Raw genomic sequence first — 18,611 nt, 5'->3', positions numbered from 1 at the left:
TGAGCCTGTCAATCACTGCAAGCACATTAGAGTTCAACATTTCCCACTTGCACCAGCATGAAACAAAAATATCTCATCTGAGCTGAATGGTGTTGAAACACTTTTATAGCGATGCAGTTGTGACTGAGTTCATTAGCACCAGGTCAGGGCTGCCTCCTGTTCACCTAGGCCTTTCTCAAAATGCAGGCTGAGCAGTGCTGGAGCCTGGGCAAACAGCACTGTCCTGCATCAGCTGTTGTCTAGAAACACAGGCTGTCTCCAGGACCAGATCCTACTGCTGCTGCTACTGGGGGAGGGGCTTGGGGTTGTCCAGGAAAGCCAAATGCTTTGGCAGACAGCTTATCCATTTCCCTTCTTCTGGTGGGGGTGGTTGCAGCAAAGGGGAGCCCTTGGAAAAATGCAGTGGGATCTGCATAATGCTTTGTTTGAAGAAGGCTAACTGTGAACAGATGCTGTAGCTGATGGTCACAATCGCTGCAAACAGGGTGTGTTGGTGTATTGCAGGGGTATTTCAGGACGTGAGTGCAAATGAGCAGAGGTCAGCAGTCTCCATGTGCACCTGGCAGTTCACCCCGCATTTGCTGAAGTGTTTGCTGGCTCTGGGAGTTTGCAGGGCAGGCAGTCCTGTCAGACACAGGCTCTGTGCAAAGCTGAGGCTGATCTTCAGTAGCTAGCAATGCACTACAATGTATAGGCTGGGTCACATATGTACCAGCCAGAGGAATATCTTCCCAGAACAACAGTGTTCATGAGCCCTGATTAGCATTTACACCTCAGCTGACAAGAGCCATGGTTTGATTTTTAGGTCTGCTCAGACCTATCACTGGTCAAATCACAGCAGAGTTGCAAGAGAGACCTTGTGACCCCTCAAAGCTCAGGACTCCTTTCATGCACTCCTGCCTGACACAAAACTTTGTCTGTTTGTTCCACTGAGAGTGTGGCTCAGAAACACTTTGGAGACCAGACCTTTATACAGATGCCATGGCTATAAAGGCAGGTCAGAAATCAGGATTCTAAAACAGGAATTAGTAGTTCTTGTATTGAAAGGGAAACATTGTCTACCAACACAGGGCTTGGTTTAATTTCTGCTTTCTGTAGTCCATACAATGCCCAGAAACCCTCAAGACTTTCACCCTCTGTATGGTTTCTCCTATCCAGCTTTGGAGAGTGTATCAAACATAAATAAGGTATGCAACTACTGTTTTCAGTTTAATTTCCCCTTAGCTGCCCCACTTCTTCCAGTCCCATTTGCCTCAAACCCACAGTGCTTGGGTAGACTAAAGCATCCTCAGAGATGTGCCATCCTGGAATTGGCACATCTGGCCAGCCCAGCAGCACCACAGCACAGAAGCTGTCCCTCAGTACATGATCATGAATGTCACCTTAAGTGTTATTGCAATATACAAGTGAGCAGGAGCTTTTCTACTGAATTCAATTACACCTTCTCGTGATATTTAGAGCACATTCACTACACTGATGTGACTATTGGGAAGGACAAGGTAAGACATAACATGCCACTGATGAAGATGAACCTTAATCCAACTGAAAATGGGCTATCCTGGCAGGTTTGATGAATGAAGGTTAGTTTCCATGAAATAACCACAACAGCTTTCACAGGAGTGGTCAGAGTGCCATCTCCAGTGCATCAGGTTTGTAAAGCTTTGCATCACCCATCTTTTGACAGCTATGGCACAAGAATGTTTGTTTGGAAAACATCCTTCCTGCCATGCCTCAAAACACAAAGGAGATCCTCGCTGAGCAGTGGCTATAAAACAGCCTCCATTTGAATCTCCTCTGTTTTGTGGGAATTGGTCTGAGGTATGGCAGGGCTGTGTTTCAACATCCTGGTTGTTGGGGAAAATGAAGACTAGGAAAACTGGCAACTTGAGTGGTTCCTGAGTCCCTGAATTATCAAGTCTAATCCCATCTTCTAGTGTCAGAAACAGAAGATAAGATTTGAAATATTACCTTAACAATCACTTTGTTTTATGCTTTGACCTCTGTCCACAAAGCCATTTAGTGCCAAAGTTGTGTTGACTTGAGCCTTTGTCTTCATTTCATTGTTGAGAGGCCCCTGAATTCTCTGGTGCAACCTGGCTGATGGAGCACACAGATAAGGCCAGAACAGCCAGAGCACAGCTTGACAGGTCCTTAATGTCACCTCACTCTGCAGAGGTGTTTAGCAATGCTTATATTTTGTGTTCAACTCAGAGAGAAAGAGAGGATAAGGAGAGTTTGTGGTTCCAGCAAGTGGAAGAGGAACTGAAGGTGTACAGGGTGAGCTGTTAGTAAACACCTCTGGTCAGGCAGTTCTGCTGTGTGACCTGGGATTTGAGCTATAGCTCTGAATTTTCTTTATCTACCTCTGAGTCACTGCTAAACACACACAGGCACCTCTGATCTTGATTTGCTACAGAAAAAACAAGCTGTTTGTTTTCTTGGCTCTGTAATGTACTCTGGATTTGACCTAGAAAGTTCATCTCTGGTAGAGAAAGATTCCTTCATTGCCTGGTATTTGTGGGTTTTTTATGATGATAAAGTTACCAATCATACTGAAACTTCAAAAAATATTATCCACGAATTGCAGAGATGAATCAGCAGAGCTCTTAGTAGGTGTCCATTTACAGGACTTGCCTTGTGATCAAATAAACTAAAATCTCTTGCCCCATTAATTCTGATTCATCTAGTTTCTCAGTGGGTAGTTATAAAAAATTGCAATTTAAAATATTTATTGTAGCATTGTTAAATGTATTTTGTAGTTTATAGTCGTAGTTTGATTTCAATACAGAAAAGCTCTAAAAAACTTTGTCTAGTGGTGCTCCCTAGTGGTGAAGTTTGCCTTCAGTAGAGCTGGAGGAATTTCGCTAGTTATTGTGCAATTCCATTAATTGATTCAAGTCACCCAAAAAGCCTCTTTGGAGATGTAAGGTCATTCACACATTACATATTTGCAGGATTGAGCTTTCATGTGGCACAGGGCCTCTATGATGTGAAAAATGTACATTGCAGCAAAGAAAATCCTATTTCCTTCCTAGGCTTTCCTCATTCCTGTCCTTAGTGTTAATGTTCTACTGTCCCAAGTAAGACGAGACACACCATTCTTATTCGGTTTCTCTCTCTGTGTCTGACAGAAATCAGGCACCAATGCAGTATGCTTGGCTGCCCTCCCTTAAGTGTACCAGGCTGGGGACACAGCACTTGTGGAAAGGACTTTGACAAATGCCAAAGTGGCCATGGGCTGAACTTCATAAATCTGAGAAATATCTAGGAGAAGAGGAAACCCCGCAGCATATGTCAACTCTTGCCTGCAAAACAACTGTACAGAGCCATGAACCACAGCTCTGTGCCTCGTGGAAACTGCTGGTAATCCTGGGCAAGGCTGGCTGGTTCAGATTCTGCAGAGAAAAGAAGTTTGTCCCAGAATAGTCCCTGGAGAAAACAGCAGAGTCAGAGAGTCACAACTTCTGCACAGAGTCTGAGCTAGGAATGGGTGCACTGGGATAGGAGCCCAGGTTAGGGGTGCACCCAGTTCCCTTCACCTTTTCCTAATGAGGTGGCTTTCAGATCCTATTTTAATCCAACAATGTGACTTACTTTAATTGATAATTATCAGACTTGTTTGGTAGTAGTTATCATTGTTTATCAAGGATCCTTATTGCTTTGTACTGTTCTTTTTGAAGTTTTTCTGTCCCTTAATTTTTCTGTCAGGCAGGATCGTATATTCCTCATTTTTAGTAACATTACCTCTTTCAGGAAGCTGAGATCTACCAGCAAATGGTCTGAAAGTAAATAGAAATAAGTCTATGGAACCTGTAAAGGAAAATTTCAGTTTCTAGTAGTTGCCTTATATATACACACACATTACTAGACCTTCTGTCCCCATGCAAGAAAGGCCAGCACAGCAGATGGCCCCTGCAGTTGCAAGGTGTATTTCCAGTGGCCTGGAACAGAGCCTTTTCCCCATGCACTTTCCATGACTTGGGTCAGCTTCTGAGAGGTGGTTCCCAGGGAGCATCCAAAGCCTGTAGGTAGGCAGTATGCAGCTTCCTTACTTCTGACAAATGTTGCAGATAATGTTGGGGAAATCAGATGTGGCACAACCTGCTGCCTCCTGCACTCTAGGTATGCTTGCAGGTGCTCATGATACCACCATCTGAATTGAACTCAGTTTGCTGTGTGAAATGGTAGGTGTTTTATCCTGTGTTTTAAATAGAATATCTGTTAAGCTATTGGATACAAGTGCCTCACAGGTCTGTTGTCCCTCCTGTTTGATAGCATTCCAGAAGTGCCATTTCTCACAGAAGAACTAAGCACAGATGGAGTATCCAGCATATCTTGAGGGTGATGCTTCAGGGAATCCAAATATGGTCTTGTTCACTGCCTCAGACCTCATCATCCCTCTCTCACTCCAGTGCTCCAATGCCTATGGGTACCTAGAGAGAGTTAATTTGCTGGGTGGCTTCAACAGTGACAGAAGTAATTTAGGCAGCAACTGCAAATGGGAGACTGTGGTCTTACATTGCCATGTGACAGACACTTTAGGATAGGTTGGTGGTGCCAGCTCATGTGCCATGATACTCATGGTCCAGCCATGAACTGTGGGCCAGGTTGATGAGGCAGAACAAGAGCATGTGGCCAAAATGCTGCCATCCCTCCCCTGCATTCATCCATCTGTGGCCTGTCAGTGGTGGCTGCTGCATGTTCCTTGCTATGGTGGAGGAGGTGCTCTACCGCCGGTATTATGGAGGATGAGTGACTCTCTCCTGGGACAGACCTGCTCAGACTCTTACTCAGATGGTGCTTCCTTCTCCCTTGGAGGCTGGTCTGGAAAGCAGGGTACTGTGGAAAGGGTGGCTGCAAAGGGAGGTGAGGTGTCTGCGTACTGAGTGAGGGATGCCTGTCTGCAGCATTTCTGGTGGGTTTCAGTCCCTTCTGCTGCTAAGGTGCCTTACAAGATGGAACCTGGGATTTAGTTTCTCCAAGATTTTGGTCCTTCACTGTGTGATAGATGAAACCCACTTTCTAAGCATTTCAGGCCCTGGAAGAAGGGGTTTTTTTTTGTTCAGGGGAATGTGTTTATGCTGTAATTGTGTTGGGATAGGCCTGTGGTCATGCATCTGTCTGCCGAAGCCATTGCTGGGCGCTCAATGGGGATAAAATCCAGTATGGCTTCTAAAAGGGAGAAGCTTTAAGTTAATTTCCAGGTATCCTCTGGGCTAAAGAAGTGATGAGACTGTTTTCTGAAACAAAGGAAGGTACTGAGCTGGGTTTCCATCCTTAGCTCCAGGCCAACCATTACCATGGGGTACCAGCAAGAGGGCAGAAACTCAGCAAAATATGTTTGTGCTTGCATCACCTCCTGGTGGTGCAAGCAGTGAATGTGCTTTTCAGACCTGAATACCCTGAACTGGGCCTAATCCAGAGCAAAACATCCTGAACATATTTTCAGAAGTGGTAGCTAGTTCTGCTTCCTGTTGTCCTGAAATTACCTTGATCAGACTCACACCCACACCCACACCCATATCCACACCCATAATCCCCAATATAATGAAGCCCTTAGTCCTACTGCTGATGCTACAAAGACTTCCAGATTATTAATTAAACTCAAGGAAGCAGAAAATTCTGCATAACAGAAAGAATGCCTGACTTTGTTAATTCAACAAAGCAGCTGAAGAGGGAAGCTAATTCTAAACTCTGCCTCATAAAACCTGAATCTCCTTGTCCAATATTTGTACATAAATAGTTTTTCTTCACAGGTGCTACTGTTCCACAGAATCCTCCACACTGATTCAATCCCTCTTCTCTAAGCTTTGACTCTGCTCTTCAATCCTACACCTCCTTCAGCCCTGCAGTGGCAGCCAGGGAGGCAGAGCCATGGGATCCCTGACCCCATGAAGCAGAGCACAAGTGACAGATGCCTGGCTGCATGCAGGGCTGCCTGACACTGCTGTGCCATGCCAGTGGCACTGCCACCCCTGTCCTCAGACAGCCCAGTGAGGAACAGAGTGTTTGGGATGTTCTATGGTTCACTTTTCTTATTGCCACAGGATGTATCAGAACAGCTCAGTATTGAAGTCATTCAAATAGCCTTTGCGCTTAAAGATGTCTCTTTTTTTTTTTTTTTTTTTTTGGGGGGGGGGGTGTTTGTTTTTGTTATTTGTTTCAATATCTCTTCTTATGGGGGGCATATATGGAGGAAAAACAACTCTCTGAATTATTAAATTAAGTGAAAGGTGTATTTTCCTCCCACTCCATCCTGATAAATTTTCATCTGCTTTGTAGGGGTGAAAAATTTCTCTTGTGTTTTGTTTTCAGGAAGATTTTGAGAGGAAAAAATGTCTAGTGAATAGTATCACTTTATGCTCTTAAAACTCCAGATTTTGTCAGAACACAGAGAGCTGAAGCTATGTCTGTAAGATCAGTATGAGATGAGGGATGTAGTGCACTAAACTCTTTCTATTCATTATCTGAAGAACTGAAGGTTGGTAATAACAGTCCACAGATACAATTTTTATGGGATGGGATGAGCAGCTTTTCCCATCTCTGTACCTAGAGAATATGGAAACCATCAGGGGATGCCATTGAAGTTGAAGACCTGCTTGATTTGTTTTGCTTACCTCTCAGAAAATGTTGTGGTGTTTGCCCCCTTCCTTTCTTTTCCCTTCTGTTCTTTCCCTTTTACAGCTCTAGACTTTCCCCCTTCAGCAGAGGTTTGCAGTGAGAGCATTGGCTTCTCTAAGAGGGTAGTTAGATGTTGCTTTTGGAGAATAACAGTTTTTCTAGATATGAGGAATTAGATATAGGATTAAATAGATGAGACATGACCTTGTGAAGCCCAGCTAGAAATGCTACAGTGTCAGGCAGAATACTCATTGAATTTCTTTGAGGTAATATTTTCACATTCTTTGAAAAATGATCTTTTATACAGACATTGCAGAAGAGATTAAGAGATGTGTTTGTTTTCCTGGATAAATAGTTATTGTAGAAATAATGAAACTGAGGTCATGAATATGTACATAGATATTTCCAAAGTCTGGGGGCAATAAAATGGCACCTCCACCCTGACCTCTTTGGGTTGCTCTCAGTTTCATTCCAGTGTTAGTGCTTTGTTCTTTAGGGAATACTGCACCAGAACTTGAGACCAGAGACTCAGTAAGATGCAGCAGACATGGGAGTATCTTTCAATGTTGATGCTTTTCTGTGTGAAACTCACTTCTAGAAGTTAACCTGATTTTATGAGCCTTCATTTCCCATATTGCTGACTGAATTTCTAAGTGCTTCTATCTCTAGGTGTCAGGACAGAAGGTGAACAAAAACACTGTTTAAGGTGCCCTTGAACATCCAAAGATGTACTTATGCAAGTGCTAGCCTCCATCCAGGACAGAAGAGCGAGATTGTTTTGAGGATACCCTGTAGACAAAACCTTTGAGAAACAGGTACAAAATGGAGAGCAGTCCTTCAGTGACAGGCAGTGAGCTCCCACACTTGTGAAAAACTCCTTTCTTTAGTCACCTTGGTGACAACATGAGTGCCTACTTTATTGTTCTGGTCCAGACCCTTCAGTGTTCTCATCACCTTGCCTGCTTGCAGATGAGCTGACAGCCTGCTGGGCACCTCAGCAGCTGTATGCAGCTTTGCTAAGATGTGAGTTATCCCAAGCAGCGCTCTTTGCTGTCATGTCCCCTAAGTTTCAGGCAACTGATTTACATGACCTCGCATCTAACATTCAAAATAGATGCAGTTGTGCTGTTCTCAAGCCTTGGCTTTGGTGTGAGGTCTACCAGTGCCCACCTGCACCTAACATTTCTGTTAATGCTAAGCGTGGTGCTTGTCTGTGAGCTTCTTCTCTAATTGCAAATGGCTTTTTTTATAAGACTGCTTTTGTAAAAGGCTGCTTTTACACTATGTGAAGTGTCTTTCCTTTGTAATATTTTAAAATTTAATAACTCTTTAGTAAGTCCTTTTTATTCTGATACAAAGAAATGAAAAAATAGTTTCTCAACTAGAAGGTTTTAGCCATCTGCTTTATGTATTGTGAGCACTGACTTGCAGCTCACAGCTGTGGCTTGTTTCTGCAAGGCTGGGAGAAACCAGGCATCTCCTGGGGTCCCACTGGGGCTGGAGGGGCTGCCCTCAGTGAGCTGTGGGTGCTGAGGTTTAGAAGATGCTCTCTGGAGGGTAGAACATGATATTTTTCACATAACTTTGAAAATCCCACCCAGCAGCAATGATAGAGATAGTGATGACTATTTTGATTTCCTATGACAAGTTTACACAATGTAATAAGGATCTGGCAGAACATCACTTGGCTAATTTTGTGCTCAAGTTTTGTAACAACAATTCTTGGCAAGCTCAGAGTTTTAAAAAAAAATCTGCAAAGGCAACTGGAAAATGAAGATATGCAAGAAACTCTGAGGTTTTTTTTTTTCAAGGATATGGATGACCTTGGATCCCAGCAAATTGGGAAATATGTTTTGAGGACTCTGACATCTTGGCAAATATCTGCAAGTCCAATGGAGTCAAGGGGATCCAGTGCAGGATTGCTCTCTCCATGGAATCCTTGCTGGGTATTTGGGAGGTGAGGGATTCTATTTAATATTGTGATTATTTTTTTAGGGCAAACTACTTCCTTCTTTTGTCCTTGCCATTGCTGGTTTTGTTCTGCATGTGTGTATTCTCTTATTTACCATTTCAATCCCTACCTTGGCACCTCAGTCATGAGGTGGTGCCCATGCTGCAAGACAGAGGCTCACAGTCCTTGTCTGCTGGCAGTACTCCCCCAGGGTCAGAGAACTGATCTCACCATCGAGGGCAAAAGGGAAACAGCTGTAAATAAGCTCAAAAGTATTTGACTATTGCTTTCTCTGGGAGCCCTCCTTTTGTGGAGATGGTGCAGCAGCAGACAGGTATTTTGCCTGAGCCTGGACTCTGTCTCCTGTTTCCTCGTGAAAGCAGTAATGAGTTACAAGCATGAGCCTTCTTGCCAAATTCTCACCCTCTTGCAGTCAGACTGAAAGCAGAGAAGTTGTGCAGCTCTCCGGGGCAGCACAAGGAGATCTGCAGAGTGTTGAGCCACTGTGGCCCCCTGCAAATGTACTTTGATTCCTCTTGGCTCATTCTGGGCAGCTGCATTGGTACAAAGAGGTGGTTCTCCACACTTCTGTAAAACACATATCCCTGGGGGTGCAGGTGCAGAGGCCATTTCATTCTGAGCACTCCTGCCACCAGATCAATTTGCCTTCATTAAAACATAACCAAATCAAACAAAGCCTCTGGCCTTTCATTTGAAAGACTGCAGCAAACCACATCAGGGTGGCATGAGTCTGCAACATACACTGACTTCAGGTAACAATCTTACAGTAAGTTAGAAAGGAGGATTTTTTTTTTTTGTTGGCTTCAACGCACATGGGTTACAAGACCTGTGGAAAAGTGTTCTGTGGGGTTTGTTCAATTTCTTTAAAATGTTGAATTACCCTCTCATAGCCTAATATTTATATGGCTTCTGATGCACTGATGGGTTGGTGCTTTGCTCACTGATGAGAATAAAGAGCATTTCTTTGTGTACAGCACACTGACAGAAAAAAGCAAGTAATTGTTGTGTCAGGCTTCATCTCTTTTTGAAGACGGCATTGTTGGTGCAAGAAGCCAGGAAGTCAGGTAAGGAAAAAGAATATGTCTGCTCTCATCTCACTGGCAAGATTGCTATATCCTCTGTCTTATCATATTTTTTATTTTATTGTACTTAAATCTCTCTGAAAGGCTTGTTCGTTCATGAGCTTTCCATGTAAAAAGTGCTGCAAGTTCTCACTGCACAACAGTGTGAAGACCTACTGCCTTCCTTTGCTAAGGGAGGAAGCAATGGTTGGATAGATGCAATTTCATTTACTTTAAAAAATAAAAAATCATAAATTTAAAAAATAAAAATCATAATAGCATATGTGTCTAAAAACCTTAAAGAAAAAAAAACAATTGCACAATTAATTTCAAAGTTTTTGAAACTAACTATTTTGGAGTATTGTTTTGAAAAAAATACTTTGGTTTTTAAATGTGCTACTGAATTTGAGGGGGATTTTTGAGGTAAACCAAATTTATAATGCTCCACTGCAACAGCCTATCAGATTTAGTGTTGATTGAACCTTATGATGAGGTTTGCAGTTTTTAATTACTACATCTTTTTTCTGGATTTTTTTTTACCAAGTATTATTACTTCCTAAACCTTGCCTATAACCTTCTGTCTCAGCAAATAAAGTCCTGTTGACCACTGGAGTGAGAAACAGGCTTGATGTACTCTTTCTATTGCTGGTGGAAAATTCAGATGAGCTTTAAATAGTGATGGTTTGCAGTTTCAACCAGCTAGTCAAAACTTTAGGATGGGAGAATTCACTGCAACAAAATGCTTATGCAAAGAGTGTTTATAGGCATGTAAAAATTAATTGTTAACAGACTAATAGATCAGGCTGCCTAATCTTAAGCTCTTGTTTCTTGTTTTACATACTGTATAGGAAGAACTCTCATATTTTTATTATTATTTCTAGAAAATATCTTCTAAGCAATGAAGAACAGTAATAGATCTTTATTTGTTACATCCAAAATAATTTATAACCAACTTCTGAAACAGAAATAGCCCACCATTGTGTTAGTACTCCTGATAAATTAGTGGCCAAAAATCCCATTGTGACTTCTGGTCCTTGAAGTACTGACTGAATTACTGCTATGTCTATCATGCATTATTCTTCCTTTCTAGGTGCCCTGCTTAGCACCTTTGTATTTTGAAGCAGATTTATAGATTCTGCATTTTAGAAGAGACATCTCTGTAAGAACTGTGGCATAACTAAGTGATAGTTTCTTGAGCTTTTGTTGCTTGTCTCTGTGATGTAGATGGACACCTTTGCCATGCCCATGACTGTGCCAATGCACTTGGTCCTGCTGAGCCTGGTTATTGGGAGCAGCCAGGGGTGCTACTGTGAACATTACCCATGGGGGTCGTGGTCTGCCTGTTCACAGAGCTGCAATTTCGGGACACAGACCAGGCACAGGTAGGACCAAGCCATCTCACTACTTCTATGTTTATTTTCTGTGAAAAATAACACTTCTGGAGAGGGGCACCCATGTCTGAAGCTCCACCTTCCACAATATTGAGAAAAATTGTCATGCTCAGGTGTTTATCAGATAGATAATCTTTTAATTGCAATGCTTTAAAGTGACAAAATTTTAAACATTACTGCCTGTGAGTCAGAGAGGGAAGGGGAGGACTGGAATTAAATTATCCTTGAGATCCCTTCCAACTCAGACCATTCTAATCCTATGAGCCAGTGACTCCAATCAAACCAATATCTGCCAATAGATGCAATGAGGGGAGGACAGCCAGGGCCTGCAGTGGCCTTGCAGGCAGTGTGCTTTGGGTGTTCAGCCCCTGGGGATACATGAGGCTCTGGGGCCCCTGCACTGGCACAATGCCACTGGAGGGCGGAGATCCAAATTTCCTCCCTGCACCATTAGTTTTATGACAACAGATCATGTAAAATAAAGATTCAGTAGCATCAAATTTGATGCAGCACTGTGGTATAATCTAAACTTGTGAGAAATCCCCTCTTTTCCTCCTGGCTCTGTCTGTAGCTATCCTCTGGGACATCTGAGATTATATGAATCAAAAATAATTGCTCTTTAAATTTAAGGCATATTTGGATTTTTCTTGTATTCAACGTTCTGCAAATGCATATTATCTCTCAGGGTTTCTTAGTTGGGTTCAAATAATTTTGTCAGCCTTTACCTACAAGTAGAGAACACCTACAGTCTATCTACTCTTTCCTAGCATATTTTTTAAACTTTTTTTTTAGGCAAATAAGAATGGATGAATATTATAGCCAAAACTTCTGTGATCAGCTGTGCACAAAGCAAGAATCTCGTACATGTAACCAGCAAACATGTCCTATCAACTGTCAGCTTGGAGACTTTGGCCCTTGGTCAGAATGTGACCCATGTGTTAAAAAACAAGTAGGTAGAAAATGTGGGCTAAATGCAAGAAATTATGCTAAGGAGATCTCCTTGTTTCAACTTTATTGAAATTGATCTGGAAATTGCGAGTTTAAGTTAACAAGGGAAATTGATTATGAATTATACAGCAGGAGCTGGAGAGAACAAGTTAAAATAAGATCAAACCAGAAAGGGGTTTAGTAGAGTAAATCTATTTATGAGACTGCTTGTGATGCTTACCATAAACTTGCTTCAAAGTTTCTACTGCCATAGTTAAAGGTGAATTTTTCACATGAAGAATCAACTAAACTGAAGTGTTCATGTCTGCTTAAGCAGGAGAGAGACACAGAATCTTATCTTATCTTATCCATAACATTCTGTATGTTCTAAAGACAAGAAAAATAGAATCAAATAATCTCTTGAAAAGAGTCAACAAATCCTAAGTGCTGTTGGCTAGAAATTCTCAGCCTGTATCTTATGCTGATAGTCACAATCAGTTTGAGATTGCTGAGAGCACACAGCATGCACAAACCCTCCCACTTCCACAAGTAGATGTGGGACAATCTGTGGGACAAACACCCAGGATGGTGTTTTTTACTCTTGGGCTTTTCTCTGTTAACAATGCTAGGCTTAGATGTGAGACAGTAGAGAGGGAAGAAATGAAAAATCAGGTAAAAGTGAATTGGACCTAAACAAACGAAGCCCTGTCAAATGTAAGGTTCTAGAGGATAGAGGGAAGTGACAGCAGATTGTGTGGGGTAGTTGTATGGCTGGTGGGTATGACCTTTGAAGCTGACTGTGAGAGCAGGTCTGAGGTTCTGCATAAACACAGCCTATGTCTCTCTGCATGTACCCCTTGGTTTCAGAAAATCATGCCTGAAAAGCAACACTGAAAAACTTGTCAGACATCATAAGTATATCTTTACATATATATCTAACTTTTTGATGCTCAAATAGGGTGAGAAAGACACACAAAAGCTGTTCTACATGTGAGAGATGAACCAGTCTGTGGGGGTGCAACTAGGATGGGCAGTATGAGAGCAGAAAAAGAAGAATCAGTGAGAGACTGGGAGACAGAAAGCTTCAAGAGGTGAAAGGGAGTGTTCCTCTCAACTGGACTGATTTCAATACCCTCTTATAAACCCAAGTTTCTTACCTTATATCACTATATAAATGTATTATTCTTTATTAGTTTTAAATATTGATGCAACATATATGCTTCTTAAAACAAAAAGGTGCTTTTGTGGACTGTGGTCCATTTTCCCCTACAAACTATAAAGATCACTGCTTGTGACATTTATAAATAGGAATAACCAACAGAATGGAGGACCTGGCTTACTGTTTAAGAGTGAAGACTAGTGTAAGCAAGTTCCCATTGGTGGGGAGGGATAAAGAAATGGAAGTTCTGACAAATAATATAGTGAGTGTTATGGAACTGATATGGAGCGTAAGAAGTGGTTCTCATGAGCTTGAAAACTTTCTGGTGTTGCTCTTTGCACTCTTCCTTCAGAGTCACTTGGTTACTGATTTTCACTAGAATCATCCTGCCCTGCCCTAGGGTCTGTCTACAGGGAGGGAAATCTTCAAGGAACCCAACTTTGCCAGTGGGAAAATTCTTACAGGAGAAACCATTCAGGCACACACAGACAGGTCTCACCAGAAGTCCTGTGAATTGGAGTGGAAAATATATCTGAAGTGGTTTATCTATCACCTTTCAACTTTACTGTTCTGTGTGGAGGGTGTTATCTCAGGGAAAGAAAACTCAATGAGCTCCCAGAAAGTTTCAGGAAAAGCTTTTTTGTCTTCTCAAGTCATCCAGTTCTCCTCAGACAAGTGGTCCCACATGTAGGAGTCAAGCCAGCTGGGTTGTCAATGTCAGGGTATTTCTAATTCCACAAAGACGGTAAAGAGCAGGAAAAATCTCTGTAAGCCTCTTCTCACATAATTTCCTACTGTATATACTGAAGATACAGGGATGGAATTTCTGATTCCTTTGGTTATGTAGACCAGTTAGTCTGCAGTTTAATAAATTATGCTTCATCAGGACTAATGAAGCTCTTGGATATCAGTTCCCTGGCTGCCTCACCTGGGATGATGGCATGGTAGAATGGAAGGACAAGAAGGACTGATTATTTCCTTCAGGTCTGTGGTTCTGATAAAGCTTCAGCAGCACTGAGATGTGTGGCTCTGCCTGGGGTGGGACTTAGCTACAAACAGCTCACAAAAACAACCCTAGGTTTGTTTGTTCTGCCTTTCAGTTCCGTTCCCGGCAACTCCTGCGACCATCCCAGTTTGGGGGCCAGGCCTGTACTGAGCCACTGGTGGATTCCCGCCCATGTTTCCCAGCTAAGCTCTGCAATATAGTGGAAGTTGACTGCAAGAATAAATTTCGGTGTGAGAGTGGTAATGATAAACCCCATTGTGTAACTGCAATATTACCATTTAGTCCAATTTTAGTACTGAGACAAAAGACATCCATACTTTCCATGTATGAATTCCAGGGAAAATGGACCAGGGAGAAAAGTCTACATGAGGATTTTATATGTATTAGTGACAAATTCTTCTATAAGTAATTAAAATGCAGACTCTAGCCAGGGGTGTCACTAGGATCCTGATAGCTAGACAGTACCACTTCTCCAATTATTAATTTCTTCGCCCAAATTTTTAATATAGAAATATAACTTTAGAGTTTGTCTGAACATAAATTCTCACCATTTTTATTAGGTTTGTGGCTATTTCTTGTTTGCTTCAATTTAAATATACCTCATTAAACAAAATAATTTTACATACATATCCTTTTGCTAAACTTAAAATTAAGCCTTTGCAGTTTTGAAACACGACAAAACTCACAGAATTGAAAGAATAATTTCTTAATTGGGATAATCCTGGCTTTATACTAATTCAGTGCTAATATCTATGGCAAGCTCACACCTTTGCAAGGGAAAAAGACAAGACTGCCCTTTTCTTCATTTAGACATGATGAACCTTTGCTCCTTTCTGTGGTGCAGGTCGCTGTATTTCAAAAACACTGGAATGTAATGGAGAAAATGACTGTGGAGACAACTCTGATGAAAGAAACTGTGGAAGGAAAAAGACTGTGTGTAACCGCAAGTATGAGAGCATCCCCGGCGTGCAATTAATAGGCAGTGGGTAAGCCAATTCTGCTAATCTTTTTGTAAGCTTTAGTCGTTACCTCACTAATTTACATGAACAAAATAATTCCCAGTAAGCATGTGAGAGCATTCATCAAAGCATATAATGTCTCAAATTAAAACTGGCAAGAAATTATAAAAATAAAAAAAAAAATTAGACTAGGACTGCCCTGCTGCATCTTCCAGTCCTGCTCTGCACTGCTGGTAGACCAGATAACGAGGTGTCAAGGAACACTCTCCCTGAGTGACTTGTTCCCTCTCACAGCAATCAGAGCATGTAGGGGCAGTTTCCAGCTCATGGAATTACTTACCTGTACATCATGCCAAGTTTTTCAGAGATTTTGAGGATGTTTGTCTACAGATGTTTGTCTATGTGATGTTTCAGGATACCAACTACTTCCACACTATTAATTAAAGCAATATAAAGCTTAAACATGGGATGTCTGTCCCTAGCAGACTTGCATTTTTTAATTGAATTTTGAACTCAGTGTGGTCCAATAACATCACTTATGGTAGAAATAGAGAACCAGTAGTTCATTTTCCTAGAACCATTTTTAGGTTCTCCACTTAAGACTGACTGCCTAACTTTGGGGTTATCAGTAAGGTTAGGCACTGCTGGAAAGTAGGCAACTGGATTGATGCCACTGCATTTTTCAGGTGAATTCAGAGTGAATGAGAAGTTGTTGCAATTCCTTTAAAAGATGCTCATGCTCTCAATTGACTCTAGAACACCTCAGTGCAGCTTGTATACCATGAAATGTTTCAAGTCCATACATCTTCCTGGAGTTGTTTAATCTCTGGAAATAAATTTTTGTTAGATTTCACATTCTCACGGGAGAGAGCCGAGGGGAAGTTCTTGGCAACTCATTCAATGGAGGACAATGCACAACAGTGAAGCGCAACGAGACAAGGAAATTGTATCGTGTCCCTGCGAATCTGGAGGCTGTCAGCTTTCAGGTACTCTCAAGCAGCAGCTCCTAGCCATAAAGCCCTTGCAGTAATCACAATCCAAAATAAGTGTTCAAGTGTTAGGTAGTACTGCATGTTTTAGAACAAAATTTCTCAACCTGGTGAGGCTTGAACTTGCTTCAATTGATGTGTGGAAAGGGGGTATTCATGTTCCACTCACGCTTTTCAGATATGTGTTAACTCAATGCACCTTATATCAGAGTCAATATGATTGATTTGAGCTTCTCCTGCTTCCAGTGGCTGCAGCCTTATTTTGTTCTGACCTGGTACCAAGGGCCTTCTCCTAGCTACACATCATCTAGGCAGAGGTTTATTCAACTCCAAAGCTTATTCCAGCATCACTTTTGTGTACTTGAAAAACAAATGGCTGCTGCTACTGACTCCAGCTTCCTTCCTGTCACCTGCAGCCTTGGGCTCCAGTTCCTCCCTGAGCCATTTCAACCCCTCAGTCCTACCTGTTCCCTGCCCAGCCCCCCACAGAGAAGCAAGGAATGAAGGCAGGCACTGAGCCTGGAAAGCAGGAGGACAAAATACACACATTTGGAGAGGAGGCTTACAGGACAGGTATGGGGAATGAACAAAATGAACTTGGAGTGTATCTTGCAAAAAATCTAGGAAGCACTAATACCCCTTTTATGGACACTGGCATGCAGAAAACGCCTTCAATACTGTGGCACAACATCTGGCTGTGTACATATGAGCAGGCCCTCTTTGAAGATAGTAGATGCTGCACTGGAAAAAAAAGAATGCAGGATGTGAAAAAGGCTCAACTAATGGATGAAAACTGATGACTTTTGCCACAGGTGTTGTGAGATTTTAGGATTACTTTAACAGAGGCAACTGAAAAAATAACACCCTGCTGCATTCCACAGAAGTTGTAATTCAATTGGCCATGACATGGAGGATATGTCAACAATGGTGAAAAATTACTGTTTGCAAAAATATTCAGAGGGGAAAACCAACCTTTGGTTTTCCCAGGTCTCTTTATAGCTAGTAAAATTCACTAAGTTACTGATGTCCATTTGCAGACTGTTAAGGGTTTGTGAAACTCACTTTTAGGAGTGTAGTCTTTATCTTTTAACATTTAGAGCAGCTTCTCATATAGAAAGGTCACTGGACTGGGCCTTCCTGGAACTCCAGTCTATTTTCCTGCAAAAGCATATGACTTCTTGAAAAATGGATGGGGGTAGGGAGAAAGGGCCACCTAATTTCCCAAAACCCTTAGCAGCCATATTAAGCAAACCAGGTCTAGAGGAGGGGAAAAAAAATCTCATTTTTCAAAAGCACAGAGGGATTTTGCCAAATTTTGGGAAATAAGTAATTTCTGATCTGATGCTGAGGTTCTTGGTGTTTTGCTCAACACCACCACTGGAGGTTAACAACTTGATCAGCAGGTTTACTCTCAATTCCTCTTTATCTGCCTTTAATCCATCATGCAGTGTAGGTGCTAGCAGTCCAACCATGCTCTAAGACTCTCCCGTGGAATCCTGTTCATTCTTCTAGCTGGAAATTGAGAAGAAAAGTCAGGAAGCACCAGACTCTGTCTTGTAAAATATAGAAGCCATATGGTTGGGAAGCAGTCATGATGTCGTCACAACATGTATGTCTGGAATTCCTTTAAAAGTATGTTAGAATGTGTTGAAAAATATTCCTATGATTTAGGGCCCAGCAGTGAGAATTTTCAGAAGAAAGTGCTACATTTTTTTTTTGTTGTTGTATAAACAGCTATTAGTAAGTCTGGTTCTTAGCTTGTATTAATTTTGCCTCTTAGCCTTTCTTAGTCTCATCTTTTTGTAGCTTACTTTCACATCTCAAAAAACCAGGCATATTTTTTCCATTAAAAACATCAAAAAATCAAGTATTCATCGCTTAATAGTTTTCTGTTTCATATTATCATTTATGCAAATGCATTGTGCTTTACTGAATCTCCAGGTAACAGATGAAGAGGATGATGTAACATCAGATTTCTACAAAGATTTAATTTCCCTGAGTGATAGTGCTTATGACAGTAGTTCATCCACTCGTAGTGGTAAACATTCTTCTGGAATCCCATTTTTATTCTCAAGAAAGAGACGGATCAAGGTTACATCATCTTCCTCCTTCAAGAAAGCTATTGAAGCCTCATATGAAAAGGTAATTTAATGTTGCCTTCAGTTTCCTTCTTTCAGTTGATTTGTGTCTGCTCATTTCAGAACTGAGCTGCCAAAGGCTACTCTCCCTACCAAGACATTGGCCCACTAGAATTAGATATTAAAAAATCCTCTTGTGATACTACAAAATGTTCATGGTTGCAACATACCTTTTGTAATGCATCATGGGGTTTTTTTTGGGTTTAGTACAGAAAACATAGGCTTATTCCACTTTTAAAAACACAGATTTGACATTATCATATTGGGTGACTCCTTCCCCTATCCTAATTATAGATTAAGAGGGCACAATACCTAACACAGTAGCAGATAACTCAAAAGATAAAGGAAGTGCAGTCAAGAATGTTATACTTATGCATGTACTGGGTAT

General features: G+C 41.5%; 1 protein-coding gene across 5 annotated transcripts in view; it reads left to right on the top strand.

Moving 5' to 3' along the window:
• C6 (complement C6) overlaps positions 1 to 18,611 on the top strand; it is a 48,126-nt gene that overhangs the window by 16,079 nt on the left and 13,436 nt on the right. The window contains exons 2-9 of one of the 5 annotated variants that reach the window (XM_085566648.1): positions 8,433 to 8,578; positions 9,568 to 9,657; positions 10,879 to 11,036; positions 11,838 to 11,994; positions 14,232 to 14,376; positions 14,982 to 15,123; positions 15,944 to 16,082; positions 18,027 to 18,227. In XM_085566648.1, coding sequence (XP_085422774.1) covers positions 10,879 to 11,036; positions 11,838 to 11,994; positions 14,232 to 14,376; positions 14,982 to 15,123; positions 15,944 to 16,082; positions 18,027 to 18,227 — 942 coding nt within the window. In that variant the 5' untranslated portion in view covers positions 8,433 to 8,578; positions 9,568 to 9,657. Of the gene's footprint in view, positions 1 to 8,432; positions 8,579 to 8,602; positions 9,360 to 9,567; positions 9,658 to 10,878; positions 11,037 to 11,837; positions 11,995 to 14,231; positions 14,377 to 14,981; positions 15,124 to 15,943; positions 16,083 to 18,026; positions 18,228 to 18,611 lie in introns of those variants that run through there. The other 4 variants (XM_021551448.3, XM_021551441.3, XM_077790360.2 and 1 more) reach the window with 4 other exon arrangements.

This window comes from Lonchura striata, chromosome Z (assembly GCF_050655825.1).
Source record: "Lonchura striata isolate lonStrDom1 chromosome Z, ASM5065582v1, whole genome shotgun sequence".
NCBI classification, from domain to species: Eukaryota; Metazoa; Chordata; class Aves; order Passeriformes; family Estrildidae; genus Lonchura; species Lonchura striata.
The sequence above is the reverse complement of the archived record's forward strand: the minus strand, read 5'-3'. Positions and strand labels throughout refer to the sequence as shown.